The 26,252-nt window shown below is 37.6% G+C and overlaps 1 protein-coding gene and 1 long non-coding RNA gene across 2 annotated transcripts; both read right to left on the bottom strand.

The window, feature by feature from the left end:
- Nucleotides 1-4,912: 4,912 nt before the first annotated feature.
- Nucleotides 4,913-5,575, bottom strand: LOC127094297 (uncharacterized). Its single transcript, XM_051033151.1, has one exon. It carries the CDS (start codon nt 5,573-5,575, stop codon nt 4,913-4,915), a length of 663 nt encoding a protein of 220 aa, XP_050889108.1.
- A 2,281-nt stretch (nt 5,576-7,856) lies between these two features.
- LOC127097637 (uncharacterized) lies at nt 7,857-9,837 on the bottom strand. Its single transcript, XR_007793123.1, has 2 exons — nt 9,364-9,837; nt 7,857-8,069 (listed from the first exon to the last, which is right to left on the bottom strand). It is a non-coding gene; the product is annotated as an uncharacterized LOC127097637 (long non-coding RNA).
- Between the last annotated feature and the right edge of the window lie 16,415 nt (nt 9,838-26,252).

Here is a 26,252-nt window from a genome sequence, read left to right as displayed (position 1 = left end):
AATGGAAAGGTTTTCTTCTCAAGATTACATGTCCAAAATGCTTCAAATGAACTTTTGTCCAACATGAAAGTTGTAGATCTTGCTCTCACCTTTCCAAAAAGTCAAAGAACATGAATTTCTCATGTGTGGTTGGCAAGTTATGGATCAATCTTGGTCAAGAAAATTTGAATTTCAAAAGTGCATAACTTTTGAACCACAAGGCCAAATGGAGTGGGATTTTTTGCCACATTCTTCTTTTGTTATGCTCTATCCAATTCAAGCATCAAAATCCATGAATTTCCATTGCAAAAAAAATGGACTTTCCATTTGAATTTTGGAGGGAAAAATGCAATTTGAAAATTATGCTTTGAATTCACTTGATTCCACTTGCCTTGGCTTAGAAACGGCATTTTAAAGTGAATTGGTTCAGAAACCTTGCACTGTTACATTGGTTATTTCATGTACAAGGCAATTTGCTAATGTGCACTAAAACTTGCATTTCACTTAAACCTTTGCATTAACCTAATCATGATTAGTGAACATCATTGACAACACATATAAAACCATAATCATAATTGTTTTCTTGCTAATCATAACAGAATTGTGAAATTGAGATCTAGATCCAAAAGTTCTTCAACTTCTTCTCTCAACTTTTCTCCATTTTTCTGCACAAACATTATTGTTTCCTTGATCAAACCATCATCTACTAGCATAATTGGAGTGGTTAGAAGCAAGATCCATTGATTTCGAGCAAGCTTTTGGAACTGTTGAAGCACAAGGTTATCCATGGCAGTTTGATTTTTTGGACTTCTCAAGCACGATTAACAGCCAAACCTTTCTTCATTCATGCATATGAGAGTTGAGGAACCTCTGTTTCACCTTGCCAAAGCTTGATTCGCACGATTCCACTACTGTTGCATCTTGAAGGTCAGTTTTCGATGCTCTTAATTCTTGAAATTAGTGGATGTATGTGGTAGATCTTTGAATGTAGAGTAATCTGCACTTTGTTCCATTGAATTTCGTTGAGAAATAAGAAAGTTATGTTGATTCTCATTTTGATGTGTGAAACTTATCTTGCACGATCCAAGAGTTTTAGGAAGATTTAGGTTAAAATAAGTTTAGATTCGTGATGTATGGTGAAGGACGGTTCTAGTGATATGCATTTCATGAATTTCTGAAACAATTTGTTCTTGAGCTGGAATTGATGATGAATGCGCATGAAGAACCCTAATTTTCGTTTCCAGAAACTCCTTTGATCCATGAGCGCTCACTTTGCATGGTTTTTGGTGTTATTCGCCCATGCACTGGACCACGTGTCCATTCACTTGACTCAGCGCACGCTACATTTCAAAACCACACATACTTCGATTCCTGGCTATGACAAGTTCAATATTGCCATTTGCATTTTTTATCTTATGCCTTGCCATTCATGTATGCTTGTTCATGTCATTTTTATTTTTTTTCCCTCATTCAAAATTCCATATCTCAATGAATACTAATCCAAATTGGCTGGGATTTTTTGCATGATTCTCCTCATGATCTCTAGAATTTAATGGATATTTTTCCAGGATTTGTGCCTGGATGGAATTTGTTTTGGCTTAGGGATTGTGTATGTGTATGCATTTTGGACCTATCATGCCATATCCTTCATGAAATGATGCGATTTTATCCAACATTCTTGAAATTTTGTATGCTTAAAATAGACACCTTGCTGGTCATTTTGGTATAGGGTTTGCGTTTTTCTCATTTCTGGTTGATGAGTTATGACATGATTAATGGAGGTGTGACAATTTGTGTCACACCATGGCTTGCTTGATTTGCTGATTTTATTTTCCATGCCATTTCTATGCCAATTAATCTGATTTTTTGCATGATGATACTTCTGGATATTAGGATTGCCTGTGAATGTTTGTGGAATTTTTGAGTGCATTCCCAATTTGTTTGAGATTTTCTTTGCTGATTGGTCATATTTGGACTTTTTGATAGTCATGAACTTAGATGATTTGTGAAATTCTTGATATGTATCACATGAACTTGAAATTTTGCACATTGATTCTAGACACTTTTAAGTTTATCTTGGCTTTGGTTTGATTCATTTATCATGTGTAGATTCTGTTTTATGCTTGTGTGAAGATGATGTATGGAATTGTGCTTCCTTTGAGTTTGTTTTGCCTTGCCTTGCCTTATAGAATTTATTTTACATGCTTCCACTTGTCCAAATGACTTGAATTTTAGTAGGATGATCATGTGATGAATGCTGTTTATCCATGATTTTTCTTGGGATTTATTGAATTATTTTTGAGTTAGTTTGGATTGATTCATTCTGTTTGGTCCAATGAGCTTTCAAATTGCATGCTTTGCCTTCTTTGCCTTATGAAATGACTTTGGTGAATGTTATGGACATGAGACCACTTGGATGATGTTCTTGATTGGTTTAATTTGATTTATGCCAATTTTCATGTTCTGTTTTGAATTATTTCTTCCTCTTTGACCCTAGGCCTTGTCCTAGTGGTTAGTGCTTATGTTTGAGTTGTGTTTTCAGGACAAGAAGCATATGGCCTTGAGGAGTTTGATTCATTTTCTCATTTGGATTGATATTTGGTTGATGTTGATTAACATTAAGTGGTTTTGTAGGTGGATTAGCTCCTTTGAGTTGAGCTTGTGCTTTGCTTGATGCATTGCTTGTTGTCTGTTTGTACAGTTAACTGTTGACTTTTAGTCTGTCTGTTTGACTGTTTGAGTTGAATACTAACTGAGCTAGATTGTTTTCAGGTACATTAGTTGCTATAGTTCTTTTGAACTTGCTTGTGCTGTTGCTTGGTTGCTTAACCAATTGAGGTAGAATTCTTTGACTTCATGTAGTCTGGAAGACCTGGCCTGTTACTGGGTCAGGCACCTGTCTGAAGTCCTCCTTAAGAGACAATGCTTGTGATTGTTTATCTTTGTGCCAAGCAGGAAAAGACCTTTGATAAGGCAATGGGCAGATACAAGAGATGTGCAATCCATCTCCTGTTATTCAGTTGATTCATCCCTTTGCTCACACAACTGGTGTTGATGCATTGTGGATATTAACCCAAGATCCTTGTTGAGTCAGTCATAAGTGTAGAAGGGTTCCAACTTTCTGAACCCACACTTCCTTTGTCTAAAGCTCTCCCTGGCCAGGGATAAGAGCTGTGAGGCACACCCCTCACTTCCTATTTCATCTGCTTCACCCTAACTCTCAATGTTAGGGTTAAGAGCTAACATCACCCTGATACAGTTGGCTTGCTTTTGCAGCCTAACCCTTGTGTGAGCCCACTTTGTCTGTATATAGTGTGTGCTAATTGTGTATGTTTGCTTTGTTTTGATTATGCTTGCATGCTTTGCTTTGCCTGTTTAGGATTAGCTTGCTGCCTGTGCAAGTTAGATAGAAAATTCAACCTAGGACCATTGTGGAATACATGATAACTATTAGGCTCGAGTCAGTCTCCCTTATAGTTGGTCATTTCCCAGTCTCTGGTTAGGAGAAAGTTTCTCCTCTGTTCAGGGGAACTACGTTGCCCTGATCCTCATACCAGATGAGGTACGTAGGCAGGAGGTCGTACGAGATCTCTCCGGGCACCCTTTTTCTTTTTTGTGTGTGTTTGTTTGACAGTTACTAGGCTCGAGTGCCAGACTCCTTAGTAACTTGTTATGTGTTATCCTTCTTGTGTGAGTTAGGAGACGGATGTAAGCCCAGCGATTGGCATTCCGTATCCTATTGTTGTGTGCTTGGAGTCCGATGTAAGTCCAGCAATTGGCATTTGGTTTCCAGTGTGGGTTTGTTTGGTTCGGAGTCTGATGTAAGTCCAGCGATTGGCATTCGGTTTCCATGTTTGCCTGTTTGTGTGTGTTTTGCTTCGGCGTGCGTGAGCCGAACTACGGTAGCTCTGATTCTCATTCCAGATGAGATACGTAGGCATAGGATGCGATGTCCTAGTGAGCCCTCTCCCCTCTTCCTCCACCTGTGTTGTCTTCAGTGTGTGTGTGTGATGTTTGTTTTAGCAACCTTGTTCTATCTTTTTGAGCGTGGATCCCGTCGAGTACGACGGATGCGTAGGGGTGCTAATACCTTCCCTTTGCATAACCGACTCCCGATCCCATTTTCTTTGGTCGCGAGACCAATTCCTTTCCAGGTTTACTTCGAGCGTTTCCTTTCCCTCTTTTGGGATAAATAACGCACGGTGGCGGCTCTGTGTTGTTTTGTTTTAGCCCGCCGGTTGTTTTTCGCGGATGCGACAGGTATTAATTGGTTAATAGATTTATAATGATATGATACAGGCCAGTGAAAATGATACAGGCAAAATTATACAGGACAGTGAAAATGATATAGGAAAAAATGATATTTTACCCCTCGATTATTACTTAAAATCGAGGTAAATGAATAACTTATTACCTCAGTATTTAAATACAATCGAGAGGTATATGACACGCGCAATAAAATTTAGAAAATAAAACATATGTAGTTTATGGGGATCGAACCCATGACCTTTTAATTTCTAACCTCGATTTAGAAACACCGAGGTGACAAGTGATTGTTTTTCATGCCGCCCTTCGTTACCTCACCCGTGTATTCGAGGTTAAATGCATTTCATGACCGACGTTAGATGTGTTATTTGTAGTAGTGATTCAAATAAACTAAAGAAGTAGTCATTTGACCGATAGCTGAAGTGTCAACAATCATACTCCCGACTATGGACGATAACTCTAAACCCAATTGCTTAGCACAATGAAAAGAAATGAAAGAATGTGTTGCACCAATGTAAATAATATCAATTAGAGGAATATTATTAATATAATACGTACCTCGAATCCACCTGTTTGTACTAGTAGTCTTAGTACCAGACAATGCAAAGACCTTTTCCCCTGATTGATTTTTCTTAGGCTTCTAACAATTGGTACTGATGTGACCTTGTTATCCACTGTTGTAACAAGTAACAACATTACTCCTGCATTCTGCATCTCGATGTCCTGGCTTCCCAAACTTGAAGCAGTTCATAATGATACTTTTGCACTCAGAGATGCGATACCCAAACTCACCATATTTATAACACCTCACAGAATTAGGTACTCCTGCCTCACTTGGCTTTTTCTCATCAAAATTCCTTTGTTTCCCTTTAACAAATGGATCACCATACAGTTTTCCATGATTCAGGTTACCATTTCTCTTGTCACTGGCACTCTTGTAATGGGAGGATCTAGCACAAAAGTCTTCATCATAGATACGACACTTGTTAACCATCACAGAGACCTGGCGGATTTCCTGATACCCAATAAATTGCTTAATCTCTGGGCAGAGTCCTTTCTCAAACTTGATACACTTATACAATCCTTTAAATTTGGAGGCATAATCTGCAATAGTCATATTTCTTTGCTTAAGTTCAAGGCATTCCACCTCTTTCCTGCCACACACATCATCCAGGAAATAGTTTTCCAAGAATGCTCCCTTGAAAACAACCCAAGTAATCATTGTACCATTAGCCTCAAACCTCTGTCTAGCATTATCCCACCAATACCCTGCTTCTTCAGATAGCATATAAGTACCATAACGAATCTTCTTAGCATCTGCACATGCCATCACTCAAAAGATTTTCTCAATCTTCTGGAACCAAACTTGTGTGCCCTTTGGATTATACCTTCCTTTAAAGGTTGGTGGTTTGTTCCTCATAAACATGTCCAGTCCACGAGATTCAACATCTTTAACATGTGGATTCTATTGAGCTTGCACCACTTGAGTCAAGGGTGTCAAGGCATCAACAATAGCACGGTCATTTCTCCCAGTCATTCCTCTGAATATCAACAAACAACCGTTAGAAAAAACATTGTATCGACAATGTTCACACACATGTCGTACACCAGGTATAATTAAAATCACACAGACCGACCTGCTCTGATACCACTATGTAACAACCTAAACCCCGAAACTTATCTATTAAGAATTATATGACAATTTCAGGTGTCACCAACGACAAACCTCTAAAATTATTCAACGATTATTAATCATGCAGTGGAATATACTAACGTCATACAACATCTGTCATCGCACGCTCAGCTTCACTTAGGGTATCATTGCAGCGGTATCGTTCCTAAACATAAACTCGACATTTAGTCTTAAGAACTCATTTAAATAAAACTTCTTCAAAAACAAGAGTTATTAAGCTCAATTCTTAAACACTTCAACATTAGACAATGAACGATTAAACTTCAACAGAATAATCAAATAAAACATTCCTGACTCTGATGTTACAAGATCAGAGTAACACTTCTAAAAATATGAAAATAAAGAAGTAACTCATTGAGCTAACTCACTTACTGCAGAAATTACTCCTGAGTATCTGCAAGATGTCCATGGAGGATAACATTCAAGCAAATGGGGTGATAAATACATTCAATTAAGAAATGGTTCATAAACAATCATAGTAGATTAAATATATTACAGTTCAAAAATAATGCACTATACACCACAACACATGTATTCAAGTTTCACCCATTTCATAATAATACACAATTAATATGAAATGTGACTCTCAACAACCTTATAGACTCATATGCATGTGATATTAGCCTCAACAATGGTTCTCATTATGAATCGGGTTATATCTGCTGAACCCATGAGCCTCACATTGAGCTTCAAGCCTCAACATTAAGATTGGGAGAATTACCAGTCACCAACATCGAATCTTGTAATCGCCTCTTGTCATACACAAAAATTTACCCTCCCCTTTTTACCTTTCATCTAACCTTTTGGTTTAAGATTCATTTTCATTCATGAACATCCATGTCATCTAGTGGACTAATCTCATCATAGATTTAAAGGTTTGAGGTTGATTAAACTTAACAAGGTGCTAGGGTTTACTTCAGGATCAAGCCCCAGGTTGTGATGCTACAGTCATCGTGAAGATCCCATCATGGTGATCAAGGAAAAACCCTAGTTATTAGGTACTTGAGGCCTTGAAGGTTGCATCATGGTGTTCAGTCATTGCCCAAACCCTAATTCTTGGTCTTGAAGAAGGGTGAATCTTATGGTTTGTTTTGGAGGATTATAAACCCTAGCTTGGCTCAGGGCATTGATGTTTGTTGCTCACTTGGTTTGAGGTTTGATTATTGTTTGAACTGAAGTTTGACTGGGCCTAAACCGTAATCCCTGATCTTTGAATTTTGGGTTAAGGATTCATCAAGGTCACTTGGTCAATCTTGGGGTTCATCTATTTGAGTAAGTCTCTTTTTGGAGTGACCATATTGGCCTTTGTTTTTACTTGACTAAGCTCATAGGTTGATCATTTTGATTATGGAATTTGTTTAATTAAGATGAGGTTCATGCATTCACTATTCATGGTTCAATTCTCATTGCAAGTTTCCCTATGGCTTGCATTTCATTGATTCAATTTGTCCTATGTCATGGCATAGTTCATGGGTGCAGTGTGCAATCTTCAAATGCAAGTCATTTGGTTACTTGGCTTACATGTTTTATTTGACATTTTGATCCATTAATCCATTGGCCATTTATTCAAGATTTATCACAAACATTGTATATGAAGGTGCATGATTTTTACCTAAGTTAACTCTTGATCAACTGTTGACTCTTGGTCAACTGTTAAGTTTTTGGTCAACCTGTTGACCAAAGTCAACAAATCAAATTGTGATTTTTCTAAGCCTAACTTGTAGCATTCTCATTTCCATTTCCATTTCCATGTCAATTACCATTAGATTTCTTTAGGCCATGGCATCGATCATGGTCCATTTGGTTGATCTTTTTCCATTTACATAAACTAAAGTTTATGTGGAATTAAGGCATTGAACATGAAGACTATGGCATCCATTTCATATAGCATTCATAAAATCATTCCATACATTTGATATAGCAAAACAAGTGAAATTTGATTTAATCTTGAATCATAAATTGCATTGATTAATGTTCATTACATAAGTATAGTTTGCATTTCCATTTACAGTCACATGTTACATAGCTTTATAATACTTGTTTTGAATCAAAATTGGAAAAGGAAATGATAGCCATTGTCGCCGTACTTCTACACTTCCATTGGCCATGTTTGTCTTGGACCTATAAACATCTACATTCAACAATCAATCATCACAGAAGAACCAATGCATATCAATCCAACAAATTGGTTCACAACAATTCATAACATGTCTAATATTCATTAGCAAACCAAGCCAATGCAAAGCTAATCATGTTCACAACCACAAACAAAATGGCCATATACACCATTACAACCATCCCAAACCAAGTTCATACTAACATACAATACCACACATTAACGAACCATCATATACACATTCCATAACATCATAATCGGCCCTAGAACATACATCCATTCACAACATATTTCTTTCAACCTAAGCATCCAAAAACCAAGCATAACATCAAACATTTCGAGAAGCATATCAAACCAAGAAAGGTACATTAGCAGCTAACAATTTCACACAACAAATAACATACTGTAGACCATTTTAACATCCAAAGTAACCATCGAGTTTCACAACCTGAACTACCATTTCACCATTAGTAATTCAAAACATCGCAACAATACATACATGATCATGCCAAATATAACATTAACAGCAAATTCTGCAATTTCAACATCAATATAGCAGCAAATCATCCATCACATTACAAAGCTAACAACATCCTGCAGCAGTGAAGCATTTCCATTTATACATCATGAATAAATCCCAACAAGTCAGTCAACCAAGGCATTGCAAAGCACAGACATCACAGCAGCATGGCACGAGTCGACTTAACCTTTTTTCACTTGCATCTAACTGAACCAGACCATATTAACTAACATTTCCACCTAAAAATCGAGTTTCATTAACTGATATGGACTTAACATTTCCAATGACAGAAAAAGTTTAACTAACAGATATTTTCATACTCACCATACAACAAAAAATTGGATTGAATCATTTCAACAGTAACTCGAATTCACTCGATTTCAGAAATTAGTTAACAACCCTAACTAACTTCCAATTCCATCTCTAACTAATTGTAACAAAGTTATTTAACTCCTAACAAATTTTAATTTAATTCAACTAACAGAGTTCACTTCTATTAACTCAACCTTCTCTATAAATTCAAATCATTATCCATACTTGTTGATCTCAACTCATTCATTCACTGGCTCAGATTCATTTCATAATCCATCAAAACCCACCCTCTCTCTCTCTCTCTCTCTCTCTCTCTCTCTCTCTCATTCACACACATCTCTCAATCCTCTCATACACATGAACTCAAATATCAAACTCAGAACATAAGACTCGATAATAGAAGGAGAAACATAAGGTTGAAGAAGAAGAAGAAGGTAGTAGAAGAAGAAAGAGAAGCAAAGGATTCAGAAGAGATACCCGAAGTTTGTCTCCCTCTGCGTCTTCTTCACCTGTGAGTTTTCGTGTTCCGTCGCTGTTTGCTTCATTTTAGTCACTGGGGTGTAGGTTTGAGCTAAGGGAATCAAAGCCCTAACCCCTAGGACTTTAATTCCAGGTGTGTAGAGTTTAATTTTACATTTCATTGGTTAGGGTTCTTATACATTTGGTTTCGATTCGGGTAACTGGTGAAGGATTACGAAAATTATACGTTGGATATGCACTCAGGGTAATAAGTGGAAGAATATGATATAGTTTGTTGGTGGTTTAAGGCTTCGCCGCTACTAGAGGCAACCTCCGGTGCGTCGGAGGAGAACTTTCAGATGAGGAGGGAAACTTGAACTTGAATTTCATTGGAAGCATGAGAAACATGTGACTGGAATTGCAACGCGGGAACCTGATCCCTTCCCATTTCCCTCATGTTTATATGGGCTAGCTTCTGCCCTTGAGCCCAAACTTTTACTATCTACACCCCATAATCACTTCAATACCCTTGGTTCACACAAATCTCAAGGTTATATGGGCTTGCAATGGGCCATGCGCCCACTATTGCTTTTCACTCCCCATTCAGGACCTGCAACCCCAGTTACACTTTATTTTTGTTTATTATTTCCATTTTCGTGTTTTAGGTCATAATTAGACTAGGTTTTAGGAATTAATTAGGTTAATTTGAATTTGGATTAGGTTTTAGGACTTGATTAGGTTAATTAGAAATTAGTTAGGTTTAAGGACTTAATTAGGTTAATTAGAAATTAGATTAGGTTTTAGAACTTAATTAGGTTAATTAGAAATTATATTAGGTTTTAGGACTTAATTAGGTTAATTAGAAATTAACTAGGTTTTAGGACATAATTAGGTTAATTAGAAATTAATTAGGTTAGTTAGAATTTGATTAGAATTTCTTGATAATTAGGGTTTTAGGTTGGTTTAGATAATTAAATTTAATTAGGATATTAGATTAGAATGTTAGAATTAATTAGAATTTAGATTTAATTAGAATTCTAAAATTTATAAATTTTAGAATTTAATTAGGCCATTATTAGAATTCTATGAACTACTTGAGAATACTAATTAGGTAGAATTTTGATTGTTTTTAATTGATCTTTTAAATCATATGTTCTTGTTAGACTTTGATTGGATTCTCTAATTTAATTGCCTTCTAACCAATGATGTGTTCCCTTTAGTTCTAGGTGTTTATAATTAAGCTTAGTTAGTTTAGTTATGTAATCCCTAGGGTTTTCTAGTCATGATCCTTGTATGCATTGAATTTTCAATTGTTTTCTCCCTGATTGATTCAGTTGACTAAAGTTCGCTTTGATCAATTAAATCCTTTGATTCTGCTCAATTCCTCAAGCTTATTTAAGTGATCAAAATACCATTAATCACTTGATAGGGCAAGTCCCTTGTGTTCAAGCTGTACTAGACATTGGATCTCAAGAGGTGTACAAGATTTCAATGTTCAAAGATTAAGATTCAAGATTTCATTCAATTCAAATCAGTACAAGACATATTGGACTACAATTCAAGCACTACAAAGGTGAACTCAACACTTGTCAATCATGAGTCAAGTTGTGTACCATGAGCCTTAAGTAATAGAGAAGGGATGAGAGTGGAGAATTCCTATCCTCATACTGAATATATTTGGATACGGGATGAATGATCTAGTTGCATGTTGTATTCACCTCTATTCATAGACTTTAGCATAATTTGATTCAACTTGATTGTCAAGTCTTCTTTCTCCAAAGACAACCCTTCATCACAGGAAGCTACAAGGAAATTCAATTTTAACACTTATCAATTATGATTCAAATTATACCTCATGAGCCTTAAGTAATAGAGAAGGAGTGAGAATGGAGAATTCATATCCTCATTTTGAATATCTTTGGGGACGGGGTAAATGACCCAGTTGCTCATCGTATTTTCCTTTATTCATAGGCTTTAGTGCAATTTAAATCGAATAATTGAAAAGTTTTTCTACACATATATGGAATGTAGATTGAAGATCATACTTCAACCTTCTAGGGTTTCTTCTCTTCCCTTTTGTTTCTCTCTCAATAAAACTAAAACCATTTTGTGAATAAACTAAAAAACAATTAACAATACAATTAAGATTGTAAGTTACAGGCCTTAAGTAGTGGAGAAGGGATGAGAGTGGAGAATTATTATCCGTATTCTGAATATCTTTGGGTGCGGGACGAATGAGCCCGTCGCTCGTTGTATTCATCTACATTCATAGACTTTAGTGTGATTTAAATCATGACTCTCTTTTAGAATAAAAACAAACTCATCTCAACAAACTCAGTTTTGCCTTTGGGCTTCATTTTCAGTTTAAAACCTTTTCAGAAAGGACGTGTTACTTTCATTCTATCGTGAACGAAGCTTAAGCCTCCATGTGTGAGAAATCAATGTTTAACTGCTAAAATACGATCTGAGTTCATCCATTCTATCTCAAACAAACAGACGCTTAAGGCTTCCATGCTCGAGCATACAAGCAAGTTGACAGTAGAATGTGAGCGCTAATATTGTTCATTAAAAACAATTAACGCATCCATCTTAGTTACACAAACTACAGAGCTCTGATTTCATCATTGCACGGATGAGGATACGTAGGCACAAGGGCTTAAATCCTTGGCAAGCACATTAATTGTTAACCCCTTTTTTTCTCTTTCGTGAGTAATCTTTAGATAGTAACACTCGTTCTTGTGAAGAACATTCAAAATGGTTCCTTTTGAGTACAACGGATGTGCGGGATGCTAATACCTTCCCCCTGCATAACCGACTTCCTTACCCTTTTCTCTTTCCCACGGGTTTTATCAATGTTTTCCCTTTCCTTCAGGAATAAATAAAGTTTGATGGAGACTCTTTTATAACTTTGAGCGTGCGACGCGCTTGGGCATATTTCACGTAGCTCCAACTGACGACTCTACTGGGGACCCTTTCCTAAGCAAGTCGAGCCCAGTTTTGTTTTCTTTCTTTGTGTTTTTTGGGTGTTTATCTTTATCGCTTTATTCGTTTTCTTCATGTTATTTATTGCATTACTTTACTGCTTTAAATATTCATATATTGTTATATTCTGGATATTATCTGTCATATTATCTGTTGGGATGGGATGATACTATTGAAGAGGAGCTCTACACCCGAGATTGATTATACACATAGGATAGACTCGTGGATAGTCGTGTTCACCTACGTTTTGTGCGTTGGGTTCAGAAGAACCACACCCAGACTAGATTCACTTTGAAGTACTTTTGTCTTACGAGAATTCGCTACGATAGAGTATTTCCATTTGAGTCAATGACTCTGTGAGAGCTTTTAGGGACCACCTTTGAGGAGTACTACACACATGTGATAGAGGCTATTGGGTTTTTTTCTACAAGAAACCAAGACTCTTCATGCCATTGATCTCTTATATACGTCTGACCTTTGATCCTATATTGAGTTACATTGACAGGTTATGTTATCCATATTTCTCATATCATATCAAACTTTTAATCCTATACTGAGTTACATGGAGAGGTTACCTAGATTCTCTAGGTCATGTCAGACCTTTGATCTTATCATGTGTTACATGGCCAGATTATCCAGAATCTCCAGATTATACTGAACTGTTGAATCTATGATGCTTGCATACCATTGCATTATTTTGAAATTAATTTTTGCATGTACGTTTCCAGGGAATTCAAGAGAGAAGTCTTTGTTTGAGTGATCAGTAGAGAATGGATTATGTCAGAAGAAGCATTTGTAGCTACAAGTTTGTGGAGCCTCCGTTGAAGACTCTGAGAGGATTAGGGGCTTGTTTGGTTCTTGCTAACAAAGATGATTTCAAGAAGACCTACGATAATATCCTAGGTATTCTCAATACCAAAGTCAATACAATAGTTGTTCATACTCTTGTACAATTCTATGACCCTCCGTTGAGATGCTTCACATTCCAAGATTATCAGTTGGCTCTAACTTTGGAGGAGTATTCACATATTTTGGGGATTGAGATTCAGAATCAGGTTCCATTTTTCCGTACAAAGGAGCTCCGTAAGTCTCACCATCTAGTTGAGATCCTTCACATGGAGAGGAAGGAAGTGGAACTTAACCTTAAACCTAAGGGTGAACCCATGGTTTTGCTTTGAAGTTTCTGGTTGACAAGGTTGTTACCTTTGCTGAGTTGAAAGTTGGAACGCTTTCAATGTTGTTTTTTCTTTGATCATATATGGGATTCTGTTGTTCCCGAATATGGAAGACTTTGTGGATCTAGTTGTTATCTATCTCTTCATGGCTAAGAATCATGTTCATACTCTTCTTGCTGATACATACTACTCTATCCATGTGAGGAATCAGAAGAGGAAAAGAACCATCATGTGTTGTATTCCTCTGCTGTATAGATGGTTTATTTTGCATCTACCCAACAAGGGTCCTTTCGTCGATAACAAGGGTAATCTTAAGTGGTCCCAAAGGATCATGTCTCTTAAAGCTGAAGATATTTCCTGGTATTCTAGAAGCTACGACAATGTCAAGATCATCCTCAATTATGGTAATTTCCCCAATGTGCCCCTCTTAGGTACAAAGGGTGGGATTAACTATAATCCGAGATTGGCTCTACGTTGGTTGGGTTACCCAATGTTGGATAAACCAGACTCTGAGCAGTTGGAGGAGTTTGTCTTGTATGAAGGGGTTGATAACTCAGAGTTTAAGAAGAGGATTATCAGAGCATGGGGAGAAATATATCGCCAAGGAATGGCCGAATTAGGAAAGAATAATTGCATTATAAAGGAGGCCTACACACAATGGGTTAAGGAGAGGGTCAGAGAATTTCAGTTGTCGTTTTCACCTGAGCCATCCATGACCATCAAACTTGTTAAGCCTGTTGTTGTTCTTGTTTCAGAGGTTCGTAAACTCAAGGAGATTATCAAAGTGTTGGAAAAGGAGAACGCTGATCTCTGATCTAACATTGGTAAACTCACTTTGGATAGAGACAACTTGAAGCTCAACCTTAACTAGAAAAGGGAACGTGTAACCTAGACCGCTAAAGAGATTCAGGAAGAACAATACAAAAGGAGGAACGTAGGTGAAGCTTTGAAGGGTACTTATGAGAGCCTTTATGTTATGAAGAAGCAACTTGTTGAAGCACAATACAAAGCCGGCAAGACAGAGATTAACTGCCAAGACCAGCTCAAGAAACTTCAAAACCAGTTGGAGACTTGTAAGAAGTGAAGGAGAATGGCGATCCAAAACGCAGCGGAATTTAAAATTTTCTCCTTTAATGATCCTTACGAATGGGCATGATCAGTGATAGAATCGTTACATCTTGTGGCGATCACGAACGTTGAACGATGACAACGCCTCTACTCAGTCCACACGAACGGATTCCTTCAATCTCAGTGCTAGCTGCTACAAATGAAGGCTTTGAGTGAGAGAGAGAGAAACGAAAATGCAAGAGTGACAATGTTTCTACCCAAAGGTTCTATTTATAGAACTACTTGTATGGGCTTCAAGCTAAAAAGCCCACTTAAGTGTATTTTGGCCCATATCTTATAATATGCCCAAAATTACTTAAGCGTGTGGTACCTTACCATTTAAGTGCATCGTACCTTACGGTGTTCCTTAGTTACTCTATCTCTCATCAATCCGTCCTTTGTGTGTGACCCTGTAGGTTTTCGCGACGTTGGCAATTATATTAAATCACGCATTTAACATAATAAACAGTGAGCGGTATCTAGCAACACATCACTGCTACCCAAGTCACGAAAATGTCATGTGATCTGACAAATCCTTCTATGATAATAATTATGTGTATAATTACCCTTTTTCCCTCATGTCTATATTGAACACAAGGCATAGACCGTGTCATCCTTGTCCAGTTCAATATTGGCCCCATAGACATTTATCCTGTTACGCAGGATGGGCAAATTCCATCTAGGTCACTCATGTCCCTTAGCATGCTTCGTGGAGTACCCATCAACTGTCTTTATGGTTATCCAGTTACGGACAATGTTTGATCAGCAATAAAGCACTCGACTCTACATCTAGGGTTCATAGTGGTTTCAGGTTGAAGAGTGGTATACACCATTATCACCATGAGAATAACTTATGACACTTTGCATAACTTTCTATATAGTATTCTCATAGCGGGTCAATCCGGTATAATAATTACTCTTAATATTCATACCTATGTTTAAGACTTGATAACTCCTTATCCATGATCCATGAGATGTGACCATCAGTCTATAAACATAATAGTTTCCATGCTTTAATGTTATCCCACTTCACAATAAAGCTCGACTACGGATACTTTAAGAATAGTGTCCTTATGTTTAATGTGCTCTCATGATTAAGTCACACTTGATACATCAAACGGACTATCTATTCCAGGGACTTTATTAAACAAACATAATAAAGAAAATGCCTTTTATTATTAATAAATAATTCGATACAAGTATCAAAAGTATTGGCCTCTAGGGCTTACACCAACAATCTCCCACTAGCACTAGAGCCAATCAGGCATACCCCTAATGCCCATAGATCTAGTATGGCCATCATGCTTCTGCTGCGCAAGAGGCTTTGTCAGTGGGTCAGCAATATTGTTAAGTGTAGGTACTCTACATATTTTCACATCTCCTCTATCTATTATCTCTCGAATGAGGTGACAACGCCTAAGTATGTGTTTGGATTGTTGGTGAGATCTAGGCTCCTTAGCTTGTGCGATAGCACCATTGTTATCACAATAGAGACCAATGGGATCCACAATGCTAGGAACTATGTCAAGTTCACTAATGGAATTTTTGATCCAAACAGCTTCCTTTGCTACACTTGAGGCAGCAATATACTCGGCCTTGGTTGTAGAATCAGCAACTCGTTGCACTTAAAGCATACGAGATATCTGGTCGAGTAGATAACATGGCATACATGATAGATCCTATTGCAGATGCATATGGAATCTTATTCATGCGATCCCTTTCTTCCGTAGTTGAAGGGGATTGTGTTTTTGATAGACACAGGCCATGTTACATAGGTATGAATCCTTTCTTGGAATCATGCATGTTAAAGCATCTCAGCACTTTGTCTATGTACGTACTCTGACTTAGGCCAAGCAGTTTTTGTGATCTATCTCTATAGATTCTGATTCCTAATATATAGGCTGCTTCACCTAGGTCCTTCATAGAAAAGCATTTCCCCAACCAAGACTTTACTTGTTGCAGGGTAGGGATATCGTTTCCAATGAGTAATATGTCATCTACATATAATACATGGAAAACGATCATGATCCCACTGACCTTCTTGTAGATACAAGGCTCATCTTCGTTCTTGATGAATCCACATTGTTTTACTGTTTCATCAAAACGAAGATTCCAGCTTCTGGAAGCTTGCTTCAATCCATAGATTGACCTTTGTAACTTACATATATTTTGGGCTTCTTCTGGTATGTCAAATCCTTCAGGTTGTGTCATGTACACATCCTCAAGAAGATTCCCATTAAGGAAAGCAGTTTTGATATCCATCTGCCATATTTCATAATCATGATATGCAGCGATAGCAAGTAAAATCCAAACAGATTTAAGCATTGCAACTGGTGAAAAGGTTTCATCATAGTCAACCCCATGAATTTGTTTATATCCTTTTGCAACCAGTCTTGCCTTATAGGTGTGTACCTTACCATCCATGTCAGTCTTCTTTTTGAAGACCCACTTGCATCCTATAGGGTTAACTCCTACAGGAGGCTCTACCAAGGTCCAAACTTGGTTTGTGTACATGGAATCCATTTCAGATTTCATGGCTTCTAGCCACTTCTTAGACTCGGGACCAGTTATGGCCTTTTGGTAGGTCACAGGCTCATCTTGATCCATGAGTAGTACATCACCTTGATCTGTTATGAGATATCCATATCTCTCAGGTAGGTGACGTATCCTGCTTGACCTACGATGGTCTTGTTCTACTTGAGCAAGTTGCTCTTCCACAACCACTTGTGTTTCCTGCTCTAATTCCTCCATAGGTGTATCGATGCTTTGTGATTCTTGAATTTCTTCAAACTCTACTTTCCTCCCACTAATTCCTTTTGAAATAAAATTCTTTTCTAGGAAAACTCCATTTCGAGCGACAAACACTTTTCCCTCAGAAGGATTGTAGAAGTAATACCCTCTTGTTTCTTTAGGATACCCCACAAATAAGCATTTGTTAGATTTGGGCTCAAGCTTAGTTGAAATTTGTCGTTTCACATAAACTTCGCAACCCCAAATATTCATGTAAGACATATGTGGTTTCTTACCACTCCATATCTCATATGGTGTCTTCTCAACCTTTTTGGATGGAACACGGTTAAGTGTGTAAGCTGTTGTCAGTAGTGCATGTCCCCAAAAGGAGTTTGGAAGATCGGCGTGACTCATCATGGATCGGACCATGTCTAACAGGGTTCGATTTCTTCTCTCAGATACACCATTCCATTGGGGTGTTCCAGGAGGAGTGAGTTGGGATATGATCCCACACTCTTTCAGATGGTCATCAAACTCTAGGCTTAAATATTCACCACCTCGATCTGATCGAAGAGTTTTAATATTCTTACCTAGTTGGTTTTGTACTTCATTCTTGAATTCCTTGAACTTTTCAAAGGACTCTGATTTGTGTTTCATTAAATACACATAACCATATCTACTGAAATCATCAGTAAATGTGATGAAGTACTGAAAATCTCCTCTGGCTGGTATGTTCAGTGGTCCACATACATCAGTATGTATGAGGGCCAAAAGATCATTTGCTCTTTCACCTTTTCCTGTGAATGGAGACTTTGTCATCTTTCCAATTAAACAAGATCCGCATGTCTCATATGATTCATAATCAAAAGAGTCCAAGAGTCCATCTTTATGGAGTTTGGAAATGCGCTTCTCATTTATGTGGCCTAATCGACAATGCCAATGGTAAGTTGGATTTAACTCATTAGGTTTCATCCTTTTAGTACTAATGTTATAAATAGGCATTTCAAGATCAAGGACATATAATCCATTGTTCATTTGTGCAGTAGCATAGAATATATCATTCAAATAAATTGAGCAACAATTGTTCTTTATTATAAATGAAAAACCAAACTTGTCCAAACAAGAAACGAAAATAATATTCCTGCTAATTGCAGGTACATAATAACAGTTCTCTAACTGAATTATTAAACCACTAGGTAAAGTCAATACATAAGTTCCTACGGCTAAAGCAGCAACCTTTGCTCCATTGCCAACTCATAGGTCGACTTCACCTTTTGCCAATTCTCTACTCCTTTTTAGTCCCTGCACATTTGTACAAATGTGAGAACCGCATCCAGTATCTAATACCCATGATGCAGAAGTAGATAAATTAATTTCAATAACAAAAATACCTGAAGTTGAAGTCTCTACTCCATTCTTCTTATCTTCCAGGTACTTTGGGCAGTTTCTCTTCCAGTGTCCGGTCTTACCGCAATGGAAGCAGGTGCCTTCTTTTGCTATGCCTCCACTAGGCTTTAAAGCAGCAACGGTGGGTTTGGGTTTGGCAACTTCTTTGCCTTTCCCTTTATCACCCTTCTTGGTGGGCCTTTTGTTTTGTCTCTTTCCATTTCCGATCATCAGAATGGACTTCCCTTTTGACTTCAGATTCTGCTCAGCAGTTCTTAACATGGCGAGCAGTTCAGGAAGAGATTTGTCCATATCATTCATATTGAAATTTAGGACAAATTGACTGAATCTATCTCGCAACGATTGCAAGATCAAATCAGTCGCAAGTTCCTTTCCGAGGGGAAAACCCAATCTCTCAAGGTTTTCTACATACCCAATCATCTTGAGCACATGGGGACCTACAGGGGCTCCCTCAGCTAACTTTCCTTGAAAAAGGGCTTTTTTAAACTTCAAACCTCTCATGCCTTGCTTGCTCTTGATAGAGCATCTTCAGGTGTTCGATCATATCGAACGCTGGCATGTTCTCATGTTGCTTTTGCAATTCTGAGTTCATGGTAGCTAGCATGAGACAAGCAGTTTCATTGGCATCATCGACATGCTTCTTATAAGCATCTCTTTCTGCCTTAGGTGCAGAACTAGGAGGCTCCTCTTCAGGAACAAGTTTCTCCAAGACATACAGCTTTTTGTCATGTTTGAGGACAATCCTCAGGTTTCGGTGCCAATCCAGAAAATTTGTCCCAGACAATTTTTCTTTGTCAAGGATTGATCACAAGATGTTGTTAGAGGTGTTTGTTGTCATGGTAATCTACATAAGAATTAATGAAAATATAAGTATCATTGACATATTTAATTAGGCATTTAATTAAATATGCTCCCATTATTTTACTCAAAACAAATGACCTTCATCATTTGATTCGGAAAATCCCGTTGGAAGATTTTCTAGTAGGTCGAGATCCATATTTCACTTTGTTCTAAGTCCGCGTAGGCGGATTACACAAAACTAGGTTATTTAGGTAGGAACTCCTTCCAATTGTATCTAATACAACTCTCGAATATTTCAGTTGGGTGAATAACTCCTTATTCCAATCCATCACATGGATAATTTCCAACTCTTGCTTCTAAACCAATATAATCTTATTATAATTTGTTTAGTCAAGTTTGACCCATTGTTTTAACAATTGGATATTACAATTATCCCATCGCACCTTACTAATATAGAACATGTACCTCGCGTAGGCGGAACCTACATTATCCGATACTAGTCTTGATGAGTGTTAAAACTTGGAAAGCATAGACTTAATATTTAATTTGAGGGAATTTGCAATTATTCTGATCTCACCGGCTTATTTATCATATAAATCGTTTCTCACATGCATCAACATGCATACACATGCATCAACATACATATACAATGAAACAGTTATGGCCCCTAGCGCAATTGTTCTCCCAAGGCAATGAGAGAACCTAAGCTAACCTAATAACGATCTAAGCTTCTCCAAGCAAGATCTTCAAGGTTGTCCTCCTTTGGCACTGACTTCTTTGCTTTCTTCATAACATTACATTACATAAAGAAACTCGTTTTATATACGAGGGAGTGTGATGAGAAAAGAAGTTACATTTAGAGATTAAAAGAGAGGCACGACACGCAGGTCGTATTTTAAAACCCAAAACAAAATAAAGGAAAACTAAGGCCATAATAGATCACCACAAGACAATAATAAACACATTATTATTATTATCAATTTTAATTCTTTTAATCAATTAAAACCAAATTAAATCTCGACGACCGATCACATTACGCAGAGTTAGCCGAACGGGTGAATTTTGCCTTGCGTTAACCGGTTAACCATATGCATTAACCAGTTAACACTGTTTGAAAAAAATATGTTCATAATTTGTATTTTGTTTTGCGTTAACCGGTTAACCAAATACGTTAGCCGGTTAACATTGTTGAAAAACTGTTAGAAAGTTGTATTCCGTTTCGCGTTAACCGGTTAACCATATGCGTTAACCGGTTAACACTGTTCGAAAAAGTGTTTAGAAAGCACAACTCTTGTGCAGTCACAACCCCAATCGCATAACTCTCTGACAACACAACCCTTGTGTCGTCACTAACCCTAATGCACCAATTTCAGACCGTCAAACACATCTCGATTGTTGATTCAGTATGATTAATCAACACGTCATTGCTTCACCATACTAATGTCGGATCAAGAAGCAAACGACCATTGATCGCTCAAAGGAAAACAACCATTGAGTGTTTGAATGAACGAAACAAGAACACTATATCATATATAATGTATTTTGCATCAGGATTACTTATATCATATATATAACTTGATCGATCTCAATTTAATCTTTGATTCATTCTGTCTTTAATCGTATTAATACAGAAAATGAACAGTTATCAAATTCATGGTTTCGTAAGTGGCTCTGATACCACTGAAGGAGAATGGCGATCCAAAACGTAGCGGAATTTAAAATTTTCTACTTTAATGATCCTTACAGATGGGCCTGATCAGTGATAGAATCGTTACCTCTTGTGGCGATCACGGACGTTGAACAATGACAACACCTCTACTTAGTCCACACGAATGGATTCCTTCAATCTCAGTGCTAGCTGCTACGAATGAAGGCTTTGAGTGAGAGAGAGAGAGAAACGAAAATGCAAGAGTGACAATGCTTCTACCCAAAGGTTCTATTTATAGAACTACTTGTGTGGGCTTCAGGCTAAAAAGCCCACTTAAGTGTATTTTGGCCCATATCTTATAATATGCCCAAAATCACTTAAGCGTGTGGTACCTTACCATTTAAGTGCACCGTACCTTACGGTGTTCCTTAGTTACTCTATCTCTCATCAATCCGTCCTTTGTGTGTGACCCTGTAGGTTTTCGCGACGTTGGCAATTATATTAAATCACGCATTTAACATAATAAACAGTGAGCGGTATCTAGCAACACATCACTGCTACCCAAGTCACAAAAATGTCATGTGATCTGACAAATCCTTCTGTGATAATAATTATGTGTATAATTACCCTTTTGCCCTCATGTCTATATTGAACACAAGGCATAGACTGTGTCATCCTTGTCCAGTTCAATATTGGGCCCATAGACATTTATCCTATTACGCAGGATGGGCAAATTCCATCTAGGTCATGTCCCTTAGCATGCTTCGTGGAGTACCCATCAATTGTCTTTATGGTTATCCAGTTACGGACAATGTTTGATCAACAATAAAGCACTCGACTCTACATCTAGGATCCATAGTGGTTTCAGGTCGAAGAGTGGTATACACCATTATCACCATGAGAATAACTTATGACACTTTGCATAACTTTCTATATAGTATTCTCATAGCGGGTCAATCCGGTATAAATATTACTCTTAATATTCATACATATGTTTAAGACTTGATAACTCCTTATCCATGATCCATGAGATATGACCATCAGTCTATAAACATAATAGTCTCCATGCTTTAATGTTATCCCACTTCACAATAAAGCTCGACTACGGATACTTTAAGAATAGTGTCCTTATGTTTAATGTGCTCTCATGATTAAGTCACACTTGATACATCAAACGGACTATCTATTCCAGGGACTTTATTAAACAAACATAATAAAGAAAATGCCTTTTATTATTAATAAATAATTCGATACAAGTACCAAAAGTATTGGCCTCTAGGGCTTACATCAACAATCTCCCACTAGCACTAGAGCCAATCAGGCATACCCCTAATGCCCATAGATCTAGTATAACCATCATGCTTCTGCTGCGCAAGAGGCTTTGTCAGTGGGTCAGCAATATTGTTAAGTGTAGGTACTCTACATATTTTCACATCTCCTCTATCTATTATCTCTCGAATGAGGTGATAACGCCTAAGTATGTGTTTGGATCGTTGGTGAGATCTAGGCTCCTTAGCTTGTGTGATAGCACCATTGTTATCACAATAGAGACCAATGGGATCCACAATGCTAGGAACTATGTCAAGTTCACTAATGGACTTTTTGATCCAAACAGCTTCCTTTGCTGCACTTGAGGCAACAACATACTCGGCCTCGGTTGTAGAATCAGCAACTGTATCTTGCTTTGAACTTTTCCAGCTCACAGCGCCACCGTTTAAGCAAAACACATAACGTTAATCTCTGTCTTGAACTTTGTCTTGCCGGCTTTTATACTGGATTGAAGGAATTCGTTCGTGTGGACTGAGTAGAGACGTTGTCATCGTTCAACGTTCGTGATCGCCACAAGAGGTAACGATTCTATCACTGATCATGCCCATTCGTAAGGATCACTAAATGGAGAATTTTTTCCTTAATTGTGCTTTCCTTAAGCAAACCACTTTTCCAGCTCACAACGCCAACTTTGTATTGTGCTTCAATCCAGTATAAAAGTTGCGATATGTTATGAAGAAGCAACTTTTTGAAGCACAATACAAAGCCAGCAAGACAGAGATTAACTGCCAAGACCAGCTCAAGAAACTTCAAAACCAGTTGGAGACTTGTAAGAAGGAGTTGAAAGAAGAACAAAGTTGGGCTAAGCAGCTAGAAGTTTCTCTTTCTCAGCACTAAACTGACTTGGACCATAGTTTCGAAGAAATTTGGGAGCTAAAGGGTCAAGTCATAAGAATCTTGAAGACACCAACTTCCTCAACTAATAAGTCTCTCATTGGGAGATACACAATAGTCACCTTCAAGTTCTTTTGGATCAGAAGGACTCCTTCCTGCATGATCTTCTGAATGGGCCTAATCATACGTTGTTGCACAACCTTCTAAAGGATGCACAATACTGGAGTGATAGGCATGCTCGTCTGGTTCAGTTTGTTGTTCATGCACTGGAATATCTACCCAAGTTGTTGGAAGAAGCTTAGGATGTTATATTTCCACATGAAACTCCTTGGGCTGTATTTAACTTTGTCTCTGTCTGTAAAGTTATATTTAAGAGGTTCCAGGCTGATCATGTTGTAGCTCGATGAGAAGATTATTGATTTGTATTTGTACCCTTCATTCTTCCATATTGGATAAAATTATTATTTCCCTTTATTTGGGCATTATCTTTTATCTCTATTTTTTATGCTCTATGATTGCTCACGATAGTAGATGAATCTCACATTCCTGGAAATAAAGTAATAATAATAAAAACTTTTTTGCATGCATGCATCATTTGCATATCATATTGTATTCCATGAAGACAAAACCAATGAGCTCACTGTTACTTGGCCTTTTGTCAGAAAAACCCACTACCATCAAGCTGATTATGCGACATCTATTTTAAATTAGAAGCATGTCACAGACTACCATGGAAGAACTACGAAGATATCAAGAAGCATTGAAGGTTGAAGTCAACCAGCTGAAGACTCAGATGTGCCTGATCATGGAAATTCTGCAGGCAATGATGAGGAAGGAAGGCAATCCCATGCCAGCTGCTGTAACAAAAGTGGTAACTCCGGTGAACATGCCTGACTCCACTCCATATCAGGATCTGCCTCGTGGATTTCATCCACAACTTGGACCTCTAAGGGTCCCCTGTCAGCATCCAACATGTGTTATTCGTACTGGTCCTTCACCAATGCAGTATCGACAACCCTACGCTCCATAAAGATAGAATCATTATCAGCAGGGGCAACAAAAACTAAAGAAACCAGAGAGAAGGATAAATTGGATCCCTATGTTATATAATCAACTGCTTTCTCACTTTCTTCGAGACTCTTTGGTGCAATATAGAGAGCTGGGACCTCCCCTAACACCTCTCCCTCAGGGCTATGACGCCAATGCTAGATGTGAGTTTTATTCTGGAGCACCTGGGCATACGGTCTAAATTTTAGAATTCTAAAGCATACAGTAAAAGACTTGATTGATTCAAGGGTTATTGTGTTCACCCCACAAGGCCTGAATGTAGTGTACACTCCCATGCCTCCGTATGAGGGCACATCTGCAATGCCATGAGCAGTGCAAGTGGAAGCTAAGGTAGATTTGAAGAGTCTGCATCAGTGGGAAAAGTTTGAGAAGGATCTCCTTGAATATTGTCATGTTAATTGCTGCAAGCATAATAATTCTAGTATGTGGATGGGAAATAAGGCCGATTACGCCAACAATCATTAGTTTTGTTCAATCATGTTCATGTGTAATTACTTTGATTGTCATTTGTAACACTCACTTGTAATAAATTCGTTTTTTATTAATAATGACATTAAAATTAATATGCATGTTTTCGAATCAATCTATTCGTGTTCACTCATACTTTATTTTGTCAATATCCGACTTTTCTTTGAGAAAAATCAAAAGGAGAATGACGAATTGAAAAAACCCGAAATCAATGCACGTATGCTTTTGAATAAAACCTTGCTGATAGTGTAAGGCATTATTTCAAATCCCAAACACCGGAGGTATAAGGAAAATAATCCCTAGTCGACCCCTCCGATTCAAGTAGTAGGAGTTTCTTTCTATACATAAAACCCTCAATCTTAACTCGTAGAAGGGTAGTCTTCAACTAATTTGACCATGCGTTCAAATTCTAAAGAAGTGTCCTATCCGAGGATCAACCATATTTTATCCCTAACGAGAGGTCGGAAACCACAAATCCATAACAGTTATCCCTCACCAACATAGGAACGAGGCAGTCACAACCCATTCAATTCAAACAGACAGATGTCACACGATTTGTTTCAACAAAAGAAGAAACAAGAAAACAAAAATAAAAAGAAAGAAAGCCCGCTAAGTTGAAAACATGAAAACGAGTGACTTAGGCAAAAGTTAGGGCACCCATGTGGATTACAAATCCGAATCAATCCAGCAAAAGTAGGGGAATGAAAAAAGCCAAAGAAGCAGAAAGAGGAACCAAAAGAAAAACCTCAACAAAAATAGATTTGCGTGGCTACAAATCAAAAGAAGGGTGACTTCCACTCCGAGAATCCGTTTTGGAAGATAAGCGTTTGTGTCAAACTAGCTGAACATAAGACTGGAGATCATCATGGAGAATGGATGGGTTAGGATAGGTTTTATCCTTGTATCCTTTCTTTCTAAAATCGTGAACTAGGCAACATTACAAACTTCAAAAGACCTAATTGAAGCATGGTTTATTTCGAACGCATACAGTCAGTAAGATCATGTTAAAACTAACTCCTTAATGATTCGCTCACCATTCCAGTTGATATTGATATGACATTCTCAATCAGTGACACATTCATTGTATGTCATAATTCCAGTGAACATGCTTGGATTTCAAAACTAGCATAAACATAACAATGGCATTATCATTTCTAAAATGAACATGTCTTACCTGTGAGTAAGCATTTGATATCAAGAGAGTTTCCATAATGAAGGTGAATTGGAAAGCTTGATTACACCAGAAGAGAATGATGCCTAAAAGACTTTGTTAAGCAGAGCCAAATTACTTCAACTGATTGAATCATGAGATAGAATGTCTGAGAACTCCGTTGAGAAGGGGAAAATCATTTTTATTG

The sequence above is a fragment of the Lathyrus oleraceus genome, chromosome 6, assembly GCF_024323335.1.
Source record: "Lathyrus oleraceus cultivar Zhongwan6 chromosome 6, CAAS_Psat_ZW6_1.0, whole genome shotgun sequence".
Lineage (NCBI taxonomy): Eukaryota > Viridiplantae > Streptophyta > Magnoliopsida > Fabales > Fabaceae > Lathyrus > Lathyrus oleraceus.
Note: the sequence above shows the minus strand (reverse complement) of the source record. Positions and strands in the feature narration are given on the sequence as shown.